General features: G+C 44.0%; 2 protein-coding genes across 3 annotated transcripts in view; one reads left to right on the top strand and one right to left on the bottom strand.

Annotated features, from left to right (window-relative positions):
- Window positions 1–15,731, top strand: part of LOC124215676 (uncharacterized) — a 310,475-nt gene that overhangs the window by 95,522 nt on the left and 199,222 nt on the right. For both annotated transcript variants that reach the window (XR_011176625.1, XM_046619357.2), the window contains exon 5: window positions 14,619–15,437. Coding sequence is in view for 1 of the 2 variants with exons in the window: in XM_046619357.2 (XP_046475313.1) it covers window positions 14,619–15,437 (819 nt within the window). In the remaining variant the exon portion in view is untranslated. The remainder of the gene's footprint in view (window positions 1–14,618; window positions 15,438–15,731) is intronic.
- The window catches only part of LOC124214519 (uncharacterized), a 278,457-nt gene that overhangs the window by 185,947 nt on the left and 76,779 nt on the right, over window positions 1–15,731 (bottom strand). The gene's annotated exons all lie outside the window — the stretch shown is intronic.

Raw genomic sequence — 15,731 nt, 5'->3', positions numbered from 1 at the left:
ATTGAGCCGATCGACGATCATGCGACGAATCTGTAGAACCATGAAAGCTTGCAATGCTTAGCTGGAAGTCACATTCCGTCACATTTTCCCCTTGCACCGTATAATGCCTGCAGGGGGAACGACTCTGAGTTCTCGACGAGTATACTGCGAGGGCGTCGATCGATGAGGACATATTTTCATTTAAGTTTGGTTAACTTGACGCGTCGAGCTTAGCGACGCGGGAGCTTTGAGAGTTCCCCGGCTATCGGAACCAATAACGGGGTGCTTAACGCAATTTCGGGCGCAGGAGCGGGAATAACTGACCCTCGCAAGACGGAGGCGGAAAGCCTCTTCACCCCCAGGAATAATAAACGGATCTTTAGCATTGATTAAACCGGCGGTCGCTCGCTTAGATTCAATTTATCTGGTCATCTGGATCTCTGCTTGTGCGGTGTCTATACATCGCCATGTTGTGTTTATGTTCGCGTTTGGTTACACAGCGTAGCCGCCGATCGTATATCTTCCATTCCCTGCCCCTTCTTCATTCATTCCTCCTTTCGGTGTCGGAGTAATTGAGCAAAGTAGTCTTTGACTATTTTTCTACGCTCTTATACTGCGCTGATAATTACGGTGAATTTTTTTTCCTCGAGCAATATAATCAATGCTCAGCGATTTGTTGGCAAATTTTAGTCCGCACGAGGGGCGTCATTTGTGGGAAGAAATACTGACGGATTTGTTAGATGTGTTGGTGACCAGAATTTTATTGCTAATTGGAATTTCAACGGATAGCTTTTATGCAGTATTTTTACAGTCAAATATGTAATAAATAAATGATTTTTATTCCAAGACCAAGTTTCATTATTATTCTGTTCCAAATTCTCAATGCGATTGATTAGAATAACAGACTCCATTTTTTTAAACAAAATATCAGAATTTCAACGTGCGACTAAAGATCTGTTTTGTTTTCGTTAAATAAAATAGAATGACCAAAAAATGATAAGGATGAACAGAATTTGGGCAAAGATCACCGGCAATATTATAATTGTGAAAAAAACGGCTGAATAAGACAGTAAATATCCAGTAAGGAAAAAAACCTGGCTATAAGTGGGACAGTAAATTCAACCCAGTGAATGATTACAATCGAATGTTGATGAAAAGAGAACCGCAGCGAAAGTGGCGAGTCATAAATCGAGGTGTCTCAGAAACGTTTGGCCCTTTTCGGTTTTGCGGATCTATAGCAATAGGTATATATTGGGGTTAGAAAAGAAATTCGACTTTTTGTGGGCAGAGAAAAGCCCCGGGAGAAAACAATCAACGTGTCAAAATGCCGAACGATCCAGAGAAAGCCACGTTACGGTCTGGTTCGCGAACAAAAAACTTGACCCCAGAGTTTTTCTCCGTGTCTCGAGGTTGCGGGAAAATTCAAGAGGTCCAATACTGAAAATGTATGTATTGTAAATACAGAAGGCTACCTGTAGCGGTTTCATAACATGAAAAAATACAGCCGTATTTTCTCACGTAGCATCAACGGACTGCTTCATTTTTAAAGTAAATTAATAAATCATTAAATTTTTTATCCCAACTCTTAAATGTTCACCTGTGATGGAAAACTTAATGTTCCCGCTTTTGAGTGTACAATTTCGGAAGAGCTTTTCAAACGGGTATCAAGATATCCGCTCCTCAACAATAGCTGAATATCAGCGAAAAGAAATGATCCAGACCAATTTCAGAGTCGGTCATCGATTTTCTTGAGTGCATCGGTCGGATGTGAGAGACCGTTACTCAAGTTCGATTGGGTCGGGCTCGAAGTTATGCGGAGGGAGGAAAGTTTTCAAGGGAAAAGCGTCGGTGTTGTGGACGCGAGGAGGGCGTGACGGAAGTTTTTGAGTAGTTTTGAATAAAGTCTCGCATGCCTTTTTGCCCGTGATGTTGCAGGAGCAGGCGAGTCAAGCGATGCAGCAGCAGCGTCGAGGGCAGGACAGGCAACTTGATGGATTTTAACCCTGGACCGTATTCGATTACCGTCCCCCGATAATCTATTATAGTTCTTGCTTACCGCGTGTCCTCGTCCCATCGGTGACTAGTAAGTTTTAAGGAATTTATCAAATCGGATAGCACGACTTTCTCGTTCCTCCATCCAGATTCCTCTCGGCGACTTCATCCCTCAGTCGTAACGAACAAATGTTACACCTGCGGGTGAAAATAGCGAAAAACAATTGCCGAAGTGCACTTCAATCGGAGCACGTGTTACACGTTGGACCGAGTACAGTGCGGCAAAGTGGCATCAAACCGGGAGGAACAAACGATACTTCTTCTCGTCGATTGTGGGAATTGCTACGAGGAGACAGAAGCGCCGAGAAAAGAGATAGAGAGGGAGAGAGAGGGACAGTGAAAGAGAGAGGGCTGCAGTCGGGATGGGTTGGCGGTCTCGGCTGGTGGGAAACCCCTTTAATCTTCTCGGATCAAACAAATAGCGAAAAGCACCGCGAAGTGCGTTGAGCCGACAGTCGTCGGAACGTTCGAGGACATGATTGCTTCGCGCCATCGACGCCCGCTCGTTTACTGACGAACTCTTGCACCTACATACGAATATCCGCATACCCACTAGTTTGTAATCTCGACTGCGGCAACAACGAGGAGGAACAAACCTCTAATGGTATTTCAAAGCTGACGAATAAGCGTCGAGGAAATTACACCGTAATTAAAAAATCACTTCGACACTCTTTTTCCAACAACGTGCAGTGGATACCAAGTGTGCCTATGCGGATCTGCTCTCGGGAATCTGAAAGTCCCGCTGAGTAACTGCGGATATCAAAGGACTACTTCCAGTTTGGATAAAAACCCCCGAGTCAACCCCGGGTGGTCGTTCACCAATATAACGTGTGAACTACTAATTGAACACTTTTTAAATCCGACGTGAAACATCCTCTGGCAAACCCAGATGATTTCGAAAATATACAGATTCCTGATCCTGCTCAACAGTCGTTATTGGTGTTTACCTTAAACACGTTTTCACTGCTTCCAACGTGTCATTTTGATCCACACTGAGCCCAGGGACCACGACACCATCGGATTAGCGCCAGTGGTCGGTGCACGATTCTATCTTACGTAGGGATCCATCTGTTAGACCAAGCAAACATACCTCTACACGTGTAGACAGAGGCTGGGCCTCCGGCACATCAGTCATCTCACCACTGCGTCTCACACGCATGCGAGTGAGTGGAGTACCCATGTGTTCCTCGCGTCGACGTAATCGAGCACCAGGTGTCCACGTGACATCGCCTAACGAAGGACCATCGCCCCAATGGAAAAGCGGTAGGGAAGCTGCTGGAGCAGCCAAGGTTTGAAGAGAAACGAGAAAGAGAGATAAAGTGTAGCAGGAGCGAGGGACGAGGGAGAACGACTTGCGCGAAATCCCTGCGTAATGATCAGCGTACCCTGTCCTCTGACCTTCTCCCTTCAACCCCCTCAGAATTGTTGTTTAGTCTGTTTAGATCGTTTGGTTCGTTAGCTCGTTGGACGAGTAGAGGCTGGATTTACTCGCGATGGATTGCGGGTGCCAGTGCTCGTTATGCGCCATCTCCACCCCTGCAAAGCGTCGTCCTCTTTCTCTTCGCTTGATGAAGTTTCTTTCTCCTCTGACCAGAACCTTTTCATATCAAGTTTTCTTCCGCGAGGGTGAAGGAGGAAGCGATCATCCATTTCGGGGTGAAAACTGGAGGTGACAAGAATTCGCGCTGAGGAAAGAAGAAATGAGTTTCGAGTGAGAAATATCCTTCATGTTGTCGTTTGTGAGACGCTGATGCGATCAGGAAATATTGAATTTGCCACTTCCGCAACTGCGCTCTACTCAGGAAATTACAACTTTACGAAATGCCAATCGATACTAGGACGCTGAAGGGCCCCTCTTCTGACACCCTCAACGCTTTCTTGTCCCTCAGCTGCCACCACTGTAAACGCCTTTGCATTGCGACCTCGGTAACCACAAATCGGCGAGTGCATGAGCTGGTTCTGTGTTCTTCAACTCAGAATGAACGCCAATCATCACCCACCCACTCTCTCTTTGAGTTTGTGTTTTCATATTTTCATTTCCACTGGAAATTGAAGTGATTCTTGTACAGTATTCAACGGTATAAGTCAGAGAAATTACTAGGTTAGGACTTGAACAGAAGAAGAAGTATTGATTTCACCTATTCGATAACAGAAACTCTGCGTGATCTTGTGTTCAAATCTAGGTACTGACTGCAGTTCGGTAGGAGTTTAATGTGTTGTAGATTCTCGCCCAGCAGTTGCAGAGAATATTATCGTTCGGACCATGACTCTCAGTTCCGTTGTTTTCCTTCAATCTTCTATCTCGTTTTCCCCGTTCTTTATGGTTCCGCTTGAAAGAGGGAGAAAAAGCAGTAGCAGGAAAAAAAAAATTGAAGGCAAAAGAAAAACAAGACGGAAAAGAAAAAAACGAAGAGGGAATCCACCCCACCTACCGTTGCAGAATTATCTGGACACCCAGCGTCCTGCGGGCCTGTTGAAACCCACAAAGCAAACACGTGCCAGTACCAGGAGTACTACCGGCTCTTGCCAAGGGAAGGTAAAAATCCCCAAAGGAAAACAGTCGGGTTTGAAAGCCTTGGCGGTCCATTTTCCTATCCTAGTACCACTGGTCCGTCTGTCGGCTTTATCCACTCGAGTTAAGCGCTAACGTGCAATTGATTTCAGGCTGGCAACTGCATCAAAAATCGAGGATTTTTATATCTTTGGAATCGTAGTCTTAGCTGAAATTTAATTCTAGTTTAAAGTATCCTTCATCCGTTCAAACGGGCTGTTCGTAATCGTTTTCACTGTGATTACGAATGCAAATTTGTCTACAACGTATTAGAACCGTTTGTTCCGCATACGCCGTGGAGCCCCTCGTGATCATAAAATCCAAAATATGGCCTGAAATCAATCGAGCAAATGGGCTCGAAGGTCTGAACCACCTACGTTACAACCGTGCATCGATAGAGGCGCAAGAATATGTCGACACTTGTTACTTTACCGAGTAACCAGCCACTGAATTTTCTCTTAACCAAACTACACAAAAGTCAATTTCCTCCTTCTCTTCGTCGACAACGATCGCGTCTTAAAACCAGACGACGATCCATTGTTCACAAGGTTGGTAATTCCGTTGGACCTCGGTGCATGATGCACCCGGATCCAACACCGGGTTCAGCGTATTCAGTCTTCCGCAATATCCCCTTCACAGCCAATAGGGCATAGCTAATAAGGAGTACATAAAACGGCGAGGCGAGCACCATGAGTCGAGAATATGTGTGCCGTAATCCTCGTGTAACTGACCATAAAACTTGGAATGAGCTAATATTATGCCGAGCAAACTTTTCAACGAGTCAAACTGCTCGAGAGACGCTGAGTAAACGGAACCATGCGTACTCAACTCCTTCGTCAGTTAGCCAGTGGTACACACACCTCGATAAATGACCGACGCTCTCGACGGGTCAGGTCAACTGTGTCACGGTCGATTTGCATTAGACGTGAAAAAATGTTTTCTCCATTTCTGTATCCCCGTTACCCGGAATCGATTGATCAATATCCGTCGTTCCTACCCTCTTTGCACTTTTGGTTCTTCTCTCGCTTCGCCGGAAGTAATTCCTGAATCCGTGGATTAATAATTTCCTTATACAATGTCGCGTTACGGGACTCTCGGTATTAAAACCATTGTCTCGTCGCTTTTGTTTCGGGGTAAACGAAGCGGTTCTCTTATCCTCTTGTTTGTCGTTGTTTGTCAACTTGCGTCAAGTATTATCTGTTTCTCTTTTTTTTTCTTCCCCCGCTCTTGAAATTCTTTTCTTCTTGTTTCAGCTTTTTTTTTTTTCTTTCTACGACGCGTATTTCCGTTTCGTTTCGAGTCCTTTTTTCTCGCTCGTCATCGACTACGCGTTTCCTTTTGCCTCTTTGGCTATGTTTTGGCTTGAAATAATAACGCGAGAAAAAAATCAGGCCAAAGACAGACAAACGAGAGACGCATTTTAGCCTGAGTTAAAGGCGTATTCAACGTGTTTCATATTAATATCAGCGTTGAAGAAGATGAATGAAAAAAAATTAATGATCAGACTGGTACATATTTATTAACGTACAAATGCAACCACGATTATCCGAGATGGGAAACTATAAGTTCTTTTCCATAGAACAGTGAAAAGCATTTCATAGTGCGCACTGAGATGAAAAGCCTACGATGAGATAAATTTTCATCCGCCTCATTTGACCGTGTATCTATGGTGTTAGAATATTTTTACGAAACGCCAAAGCTTTGAGAATATTGAATATATACGGGTAATACGATATTGCGACAGCGAATCGTTGCTCTGTGTCGTGTTTTTCTTTCGATCGCAAAAAGCTTTTCCGAAAGCTCACCGTTACGGATATTATATGTATATACGAAATTGTTAACAAAAATATAACGGTCAATGGAACGAAGGAGAAAAACACACACGCAAGAAAAAAAAAAAGAAAAAATTGAAAATATGAAATTTAACAACTGAAAGCTCGTTCTGCCGTTAAAATTGTCCTTGTTCACTCTTTTGTTTGATGTCAGGTCACTCGGTGGATTGGTCACTGAATGGCCACAGGCAGAGAGGAGAGACTGTCCCTTTCAAACGTCCAAAAATTGTGATAAAATTAATCCTCCATTTGCAAGAGCCTTCCAATGTTTATCCTGGACAAAAATTTTAATTCGACAGTTACATAACGCGCTTCCCTTGTTTTTGCATCCTGCTGATGGAAAGTCAATGAAACCGTGCAAGCCAGAGTCAAAAGGAATTTTAAAAACGAAACCAGGATCGACGGCAGGAAGGAATTTCACTCTTTAGGGCGAAACCTGCATCCCAGTCAACGCGCAATGTCACAAAAAAGGGAAAATAGCCTGCGAAATTTTCGTCGTAAGTGACAGAAAATCGTTGTATTAATAATCACAGCACATCGTCTTCGTAAATTACGGATGTATCGCAGATTTCGAAACAGCTCGGGGCTTTGCCCTCGATTCTGAAGGAGGAGAAAACGAGACGGGAGGGCTGCGGTCCATTCAGCTTCCTCCCCAACCGGGAATACGAGTTGTTTATTCTCCCTGCGACGTTTCTTTTATCCGTCCGAAGATCCGCGGGTGGTTGTACAAGGGACGTGAGCGGCGGGTATATACGATTGCCAGCGAAGCTTTCCAATTCGTAAACTGATTAAATATTCAATTAGTTAATAAATTGCACTGCCAAGCAAGCAGTGGCCGAGAGTTGTGCTCTGCCTGCGTTGCACTTCCGCAGTATAAGGAATATTGTAGAATTTTCTAGTAGCTTTTGTCTGATTGTTTCCTACGCCTGTGCGGGCTTATAGGTGTATACCTGTACCGTAGTGTTTGAATTGAATTGGCAGCAACAACTATACAGCGAACGTTGGGTGATCATGAATTCTTGAACGTACGTTTATTCGCAAATTTCATTTCTCACGATCCATGGAAAACTTGTAATTTTCATTTCATTCGGAGAAGAACACAATTTTTGCGATATTTTCTGTCTCAATTTTCTTCGAATCGTAATCAGAATCTCAGAGCATTTATAACTCTACTCCGCTCTCTTCGACAGTGATTCGTGATCGACATTTGGTGGGTTGTGAAAATTCCACGAACCGACCAAAAGCTCGTCAAAGTCTCGCCGTACAACGGTTGAAGAAAAATAACGACCAGTCACTCGTGACTCTAAGGGTGAACTCAGCTCACGTTGCGCAGAATCATCCCCTGATCTATTAATTGCGTGATTTTCCACCCCAGCGTAAAAGAAGGATAAGCATGGGATTCGAAAGTCCTGGGGCGAGGATTAGGAACAGGTACAACCCGAGGCGTCAATATGGATTATCGGCTTCACCGTCTCACCGGAATTTCTTTCTCGTTGGACGGACCGATGCCTGGATCAGACTGTCCGGAAAAAAAAGATTCACTACTCTCAGTTCTAGAATCCGACAAGATATCATGGTCCATAGAGTCTAAAGGAATTGAAATTATGAAAAACCTTCTTTGAAAATCTTCAGGCGAGAAAAGTCAGACCAAAAATTGAATCAGGAATTGTATGCACATAGAGGGTGGGAAGAACACGTGGAGGTGTGTACCAATTTTTTGTCCAAAAAAATTTTGTTGTTTGAGGATCTGAATAAGTAGCAATAGGTTCCCAAAGACAAACCCATTATCCAGAATTCACCGGTTTCCTGAACTCGTTACAAATCGTTGTCGGTTAATTTAACTGTAAGAAAGGAAAACAGATAGAAACAAACACAGTTGCAGTGAGAAGGCCTTCGGTCAGGGGTTGATGAGAAGCAGGTTGTGGGGAGAGCCGTTTCAAATACACACACACATACACACACACACACAACTTTGGGTCGGTGTTTTGATTACAGTCCCCTTTTTGCGGGCGTCATTCTTCTCGCCTTTCCACTTCCTGGGGACGCGATGACGCGTGCACGTCGTGTTTTATTATTCAGAGTGATCGGCAGGCGACCAGCTATCTCCATCTTCTTCTTCTTCTTCATCTTCTTCTTCTTCCCATGGCCTGAAAACCCGGCGCAAACTGAACCGTAAGAGATTGCCGTCCGTCATTCTCTTTCCCCTCTCTTTCTCTCGCTTGCTTCTTTCCGCTTCACACCAAAGAGACCCGCGGCTCTACCAGTTGTATTAAAATCACGTTTCATTACGCGCCTCCATGCCACCGGCCACGATGCAAGCCTCTTCCTTTCGGCACTTATAGCCGCAGATCGAATCGATTGGTAGCTTTGTCTCCGGATGCTGGAAACTGGCTAGCCCGACAGTTTGAGCCACCTGCTTGCAAGTGACTTAATGTCAGTCAGCGCTCAGTGACCCGAAGGTGAGCAGCGGTTGGTTCCATTGCTTTCAGGGTGGATTCCGGGTTTGGAAAATGAGAACCGAGGGAATGCCGGAGGCATGAGTCTCAGGGAAAGTGTTTCGGACGGTTTCCGGTAATGGTAATCGATCAGCAACGCGGTTATCGGCTCGTGGCTACGAACCATCTTCTTCTTCTTCTTCTTCTTCTTCTTATTCGAAATGCGTCAGAGAAGCGAAATGCATAAAGAGAAGCGGTCAAGGGATGCCGGGAGGAAGATACCGCCTGGAATTTCCTCGGAGAAATTACGTCACTGCTCCTCTTGCCCGGTGCGGTAACTCCATCCGTTGAAACGTAGCCAAGGCGACTCTGTCGAGGCATGTAAAAAGCGAAAAAACGAAGCGAGATATGTCCCGTTTTCGTTCTCTACACTTGTTTATACAACGTGAATTTATCGGACTGAGTCTGAAGGGTTGTGACGTAAGGATATTGTACTAGCTTCGTATATGAATTCACTGTTCGGTTATGAATTATTCATGCAATACTGTACGAAACGCGCGTCCACTTGGGCCGCTCGATGACCTCGATACTCGAACGGACTGAAAACAAACTTTTTAGTGATATTGATCATTCTCCGATGACCCCTACTTCCGAGGGGACCTTAAGAAGACGTCAAATCCATGGACCGCGACGGATTCCGGTGTTCAAACTACAGCCGGGTCGACGTATCTCATTCTAATGTTCTCGTACAGCCGGCTCTCGCGTCACGAAATTTAACGACCCAGGTTACACCTTAATAAAAAAAATAAAAATAAAAAAAAAAAACAAAATAAAACAAAAAGAAGAATATCTCATACACACAGTTTGGAACACGGCATATTACTCGCGGGTAGAACCGGAGAGTCGTTTGTATTATACGCGCTGTACACTTGTATAATAATTTGTAAACGAGGCTCCGGACATTCTGAGTAATGCTCGAGAGCACTTCAAGCCTGCAGTCTCAACTTTCGTGGTGAAAATTATGTGCGCGTAAATCGTGAAGACCCCCGTTTTCAGGTACAAATTTTTTTTTACTTTTTTTTTTTGTTTCTTTTTCATTTTATCTTTTACACAGAGCTATAAGAACCTCTTTCGACATAGACTCATTAAAAACGCTCCATGAGCATTCGGATTTTATTGCCCGTCCCGTGACCTTTTCGATATTTCCGGTGGACCGGATTGGAAGGATGCGGAAAAATGTTGAACCTGTGATTTCCGCGTGCTTTCTTTCATCGACGGACGCCAATTGATAGTGAAAGCAGTGTCGTTGCATATTAATTGGAGAGAAAGGACTCCTCGAATCTCGTCTAACCGCGCCTTTTCCGGGGATATAAATCGAGGTGACATGGACGTACGACAACCGCGATGTAGGCTTAAGCACTCGAATTTCCCACGCGTTCATCTCGGTGATACTTGTTAAAAGGTGCGCCGATCCTTCGCGGGAACCGTTTTACGTTTCACGTATGTGAAACCGTAGCTGAGAGCGAATTCTATAGGCTGGTGGACATAACCAGAGACTCATTTCTGAAACAACGGAGAATAATTGTGGAGCGCCTATTTTTTCAAGAATATATCGTAACCACTCCCGCAAAGGCTTTCTCATCTGCGTAATATACTTATATATACTGGCTCGCATTTCATCATTCCATAATCCACACTGAGAAAAATTTCATTAGTTAAAGTAACTAGAAAACTTCAGTAAAACATGTATCGTTAAAAAACTGTTTGAATATTGCTGGATACGCGTAACCATTTTGCGCTATTGTCGGTCTTTTTTTGCTAATTGCAACGCAAAATCAGTTTGTTCGGTTTACTCCACTTTCTTAGTTGAACAAGGCTTTAACGTCAATTTATTATTGCACAAGCATCAAATTTTCTCAATAGTTACAAGAAAATATAGCAACAGTGATCGTAATGAGAAAGAATAGTAACGGATACTAGACTTTCCGGTAACAGTTAGGAAACTAATTTTCATTTTCTACCTAGAATCATATTTTTCGATTACGGTAAAAGATGAAAATAGTTGAGGTCTGAGCGGTAACCGGAACAAAAAATTTCTCTCACAATCAAACTCGAGGTTTGAACTACATTTTTTTACGAAGACTCATGAAATTTGTATTTCATCAAATAATTTTATCTTGCTCTACGATAATTCATGACGACCAATATTTTTGCAACATTTTCTATCAATCACGAGTTTCTCAAATTTTATAAGGTATTTATAAAGTTCCGAAAACTTCATCACGTCTCGTTACTTCTGGAAAGTCAACCACATACCTATGATTTCAATTTTGTTACTTTTTCTTGAAATTCACTCGATTCAATCGGTACTAATTAACCGCGTTACAAGTTTCGGAATGTATCATTGCGAATATTACAGTCACCGCGATTTCGCATTTGGGTTTCTGAAATGCCGCAAAATTTCGGGTAGCTATTCGATTAACGAAGATTATCGAATTAACAAGGATTATTTTCGCACTGCATCCCACCTTGTATGTATGCGTACAAAACACGTAATAATACACACCCTGCAGGGCTGTATTCATTAAAATCAGTAGCTGTAAATCCACCGTCGGATATTATCACCGTAACATGTATAGTATTTTGCAAACTATTCGACCCGAGGATTATATTAACGCAGGCTCGACGTATATATAACTTCGTTCGGGCGATGGGTCGCGTGTTTACAAGTGAATACGAACACAATTATCTTCGTCCAGCCTCGCGTGCCACTGGATAATTTCATTTTCAAACTCGCAGATATCCGTGGAGGAGTTTCCCGATATCTTACTTGTCATCCTCGGCCTCTTAAGTCCGTAGTTTATTTTCACGTAAATGATTCCTTGCTGAACTACAATCAGCTGCTCATATGATTTGCCAAATCTGATATATTTCTGCTTCTTCTTCTTCTTATCATTATTATTATTATGTCAAAAATATAGTTGCACGCATCAAGAAAATTCCCCTAGAACTCTTGTTCATGTGACAGAACGCGGAATGTTCGCAGAACGCGCGATGCTGCCTGTCTTCTCTCAAAAGCAATTTCCAGATCTGGTCTTCACCTCGGTGATTATATCCGAGCTACTAAAACCGACCGAGGCCATAAGGCCCGTAATTCCGGAGCTATACGGGGTGTCGGGATTCTGTGGGGGAGAATTTTTTTACGCCCTTCTAATTCCCCTCGCCGCAATTTGAAATAATCACAAAATCATCATTACGATCTCCTAATTAATCCCTCGCCAAATTGCGATTACGTGCTTGCCTAAATGAGATATTGATTTGACTGTATATCAGACGAAATCCAGAAGAAATGAGGCATAAAATGGAAATAAAAAAGAAACGAAGAAACGAATTAACGCTGCTAATTCGCACATGCCGCGATTATCAATCGAAAAATTTTGCAGCTAGATTGTCATCGGTGTAATATATTATACGTATGATTCAAAGTGGGTGCAGCGTAACGAATGCTCGTAACTCTTCGACTGCCAAATCCGTTCCCTCTTTTCATATAACACGCGAATGTCCGAGCACAGCTTCCTAATTGTATATATTCGAGAAGAGCTGGATATAAACAAGACTCTGTCGGTAGCTCGGCCGTCTGCGGTCTTCATTACTTCACTTCGCAACCTGTGAATATACCTACGTAGGCACGTATATCGTTCACACATTCACGCAGGGTATAATGCATAACCGCAGATGCCCCCGAGCCGATTCTCCCGCATAATTTGCGTCAGAGTGGTCGACTACCCGCCTTTCATCTACCCGGTGTCACGAAACTCACGAATCGGTCAAGAACGTTGATGGGAATTTAGATGCTCATGACTGAAAAAGTTGTTTGCCTTATTGCGTATTTTTCAGTTGAATCAAAAATTAAATTCAATGGATTGATCACTGTTTCTATAATTCGTTAAACAACAAGCGAAGTAACAGAGAGTAAATCGCTCTTTCAAGTCCTTTGCATGATTTTTCGCAGCAAAATTAATGATCGAGAATAAGGTAAAAGCAGAAAAACAAAAAATAACTGAAAGATTAGGATCGACGTAAAATCAAAGATTCCTCAAGGTTTTCAGATCATTCACATTTCCTTATCATCTGACAAGAACATTCGATTTTTTAAGCTTTCAACTCACAGCTCCAATCTTTCTGAAACTCCTCGACGGTCAGTGCAGACCGAAACACGGAGTTCTCAAAGAGTTGTGTGCGAGTGGATCCGTAACCACGTTGACCCCGTAGCCCGAGGCTCGACAGTGTTCTGGAAAGGTGAAATTTTTACCAAGATCCAGTTCAAGGTGCAGCAAACGCTGCCTAATTAATCCGGCCCGAAGTTGTAATTACGTCGAGCTGGATATTTTGTGGTAGAATCCGGGTTTCTGTTTAGCGAAGTATACATTTTACAACAATTTCGAAAAAAACGTGATCGCAATTTTGATCAACACAATTCAAAAATCGTTCATTTATATTTTCCATCTACGATCGCATTTCGTGCAATTTAATAGCCACGACGATATGCGTGATACGCGAGCAAAAATATTACAGGTATCCATACGTTTTATGCGTCTGATCGAGTGTTTACAACTACATCGCGGCCGTTAATTCTGGGATGAAACCGTGAAACGCGTTTAAACGGAAGTCCCGAGTGGCCAATAAAAGCACCAAAACGACCGCGAGTTGCACGGCAGTCGAATCCAGCGGTTATGGAAACATTCGTACAAAACGCGTAGGGCACGATTTCGTTGCACGGTGCCAGACTTCGTCCAAAAAAAAAAATAAAAAAAAAAACGGTGAAAAAATCGAAGAGTAAACGAGAGCGAAATGAAGGGGGACAAAACAGGGGCTTGTTTAATGAATAATATCCAAGGGGGGCGTGTCTCTTCTATCCGAAAGAAGAACACTTTTGCAGGGGTGAAATCGGGGTGCGATTCGTAAGCTCATCTCTGCAGGATTTCAGGAACCAGGCGATGGGCGAAAGAAGTTCCACGCCTCTGATCAGAACCGGTTCGCACCTCGTCGACGTGATACGTTATACGTGGACCGCATTTTCGATGCGGTAGATACGCGGAGGGATTCAGGGCTTTGGGGCATCGCGAAGTTGGCTGTTAATCGCACGATTTTCTCCCTGCACTCCGTCTTACCCCTGCGATGCTGCGGCCTCGGTATTATATCTCCGGACGGATCTGGATATTATAAGTTTCTCCGAGGAATATTTTTTTCTTATTATCATTTTTCATCTTTTTTCTCTCATTCCTTACAGTTGTTTTTCAACTACCTTCGACTTATCGCTAAATTATAACTTCTGGTCAGGGAGCTGCGGTCGAAAACAACTCAGCGATTCATCGCGCCAAGTTTAACCCGGAATCTGGCGATCAGGATTCCTCTGCTTCTGCAGTTGTTGTATTGCACCACCTTTGCAGTTTTTATAGAAATCGATGTAGAATCCGCCGCAAATAGTAGTACAACTATGAGAGTTACATATAGATACAGATTCCTACTACCGACACTTACCGACATCTCACCCCGACTCGAAACCATGATGTCGCCGCGATCAATCCCTGCTGTACCGACCCGCAGGTCAAAATCGCGAAGAAGGGTTTGAGTCCGGGTAAGATGTCGGTAAGTGTCGGTAGTAGGAATCTGTATTCAGAACGCTCGTAGCTATACTTATGCAAATCAGCCGCCGAACAATTTCATTCCCTAGTCAGCCTGACGGTGGAATCGAATTTCTGGTTGTAGATAAACATGGAGGCGGTGACATCAACGGACTACAACTCGGCTAACCTCAGTCGAAACTTCAATCAGGTCGGCTTCAACACCTACAACTATTCTCAGTTCGAGCAAAAGATGCGGCCAAAGCAGATCCTCAAGTACGGAGGCGACGAGTACAACGGCAGCTTGGACTACGCGCACCACTCGCAGAGGAATACCTCGAAGACTGGGGGGCGGCACGACTCCAGGAACGGCTCGAAACACCCGCCAGAGGGTTTGGCACGTTTCGAAGAGCGATACACCCGGAGCCGTTCGCAGCCAGAGAGGCAGCACCAAACGCAGAACGAAACGCGCTCGAAATCGCAAGATTCGCGTGAGCTGACCTTCTTCGAGATCCGGAGGCCGCAGCTCGGGGGGCAGCGAGACGTTGGGAGAAACGAGCTCAAGTTCTACGAGATCGACGGCCCGCCGCCACCGCCGCTGGAGAAGCTAGGCAAAGAGGGGAAGTCGGCCCAGTCGGAAAAGGGCGATAAACGGGGGGGCGAGAAGGAGCATAACATCCCTAAAAACAACCCAAACGGAGTTACCGATCAGGGTAAGCCTGTGCCTCCAAAATACGACCCAGGACGAAACACCTTTGAATCGTTTGCCGATGCCCAGATACCGAATTACAAGAAACCGCAGCCCGTCTCTGTCGTCGAACCCCCCAAGTATCGACCCTATGACCGACCTCCCAGGTATCAGGAAGCTCCTCCCAAGGCCGAACCGCCCCCCAAGTACCTTCAGGATCCTCCGAAGTATTCTGAGATCGCCAAGAGACAGCAGGAAGAATCGAAACGGGCCCAGGTGAGAATTGACGAATGATTTTCTTCCTTGCCCTTTCGTTTTTTGATATTTACCCAATTGTAATAGAAACGGATGATTAATAGAATAGAAAAATCGCGTTAGTACTCGAGGTTCTCTAATTATCTGCAGTGTAACTCGTTGTATGTTATTATCATTACTTTTATGTATTCACTAATCATAAGGTGGTTTCGATGTTCGTTTAGCGTTCTACATTTTTCTCACCTCATTTCTTCATTTTTTAAATTTGGTTTGTTTTTTTATTTCTTTCTCGAGCACGTCGTGCTTTCACCGGAA

This window comes from Neodiprion pinetum, chromosome 3, assembly GCF_021155775.2.
Source record: "Neodiprion pinetum isolate iyNeoPine1 chromosome 3, iyNeoPine1.2, whole genome shotgun sequence".
Taxonomy (NCBI): Eukaryota; Metazoa; Arthropoda; class Insecta; order Hymenoptera; family Diprionidae; genus Neodiprion; species Neodiprion pinetum.
Note: the sequence above shows the minus strand (reverse complement) of the source record. Positions and strands in the feature narration are given on the sequence as shown.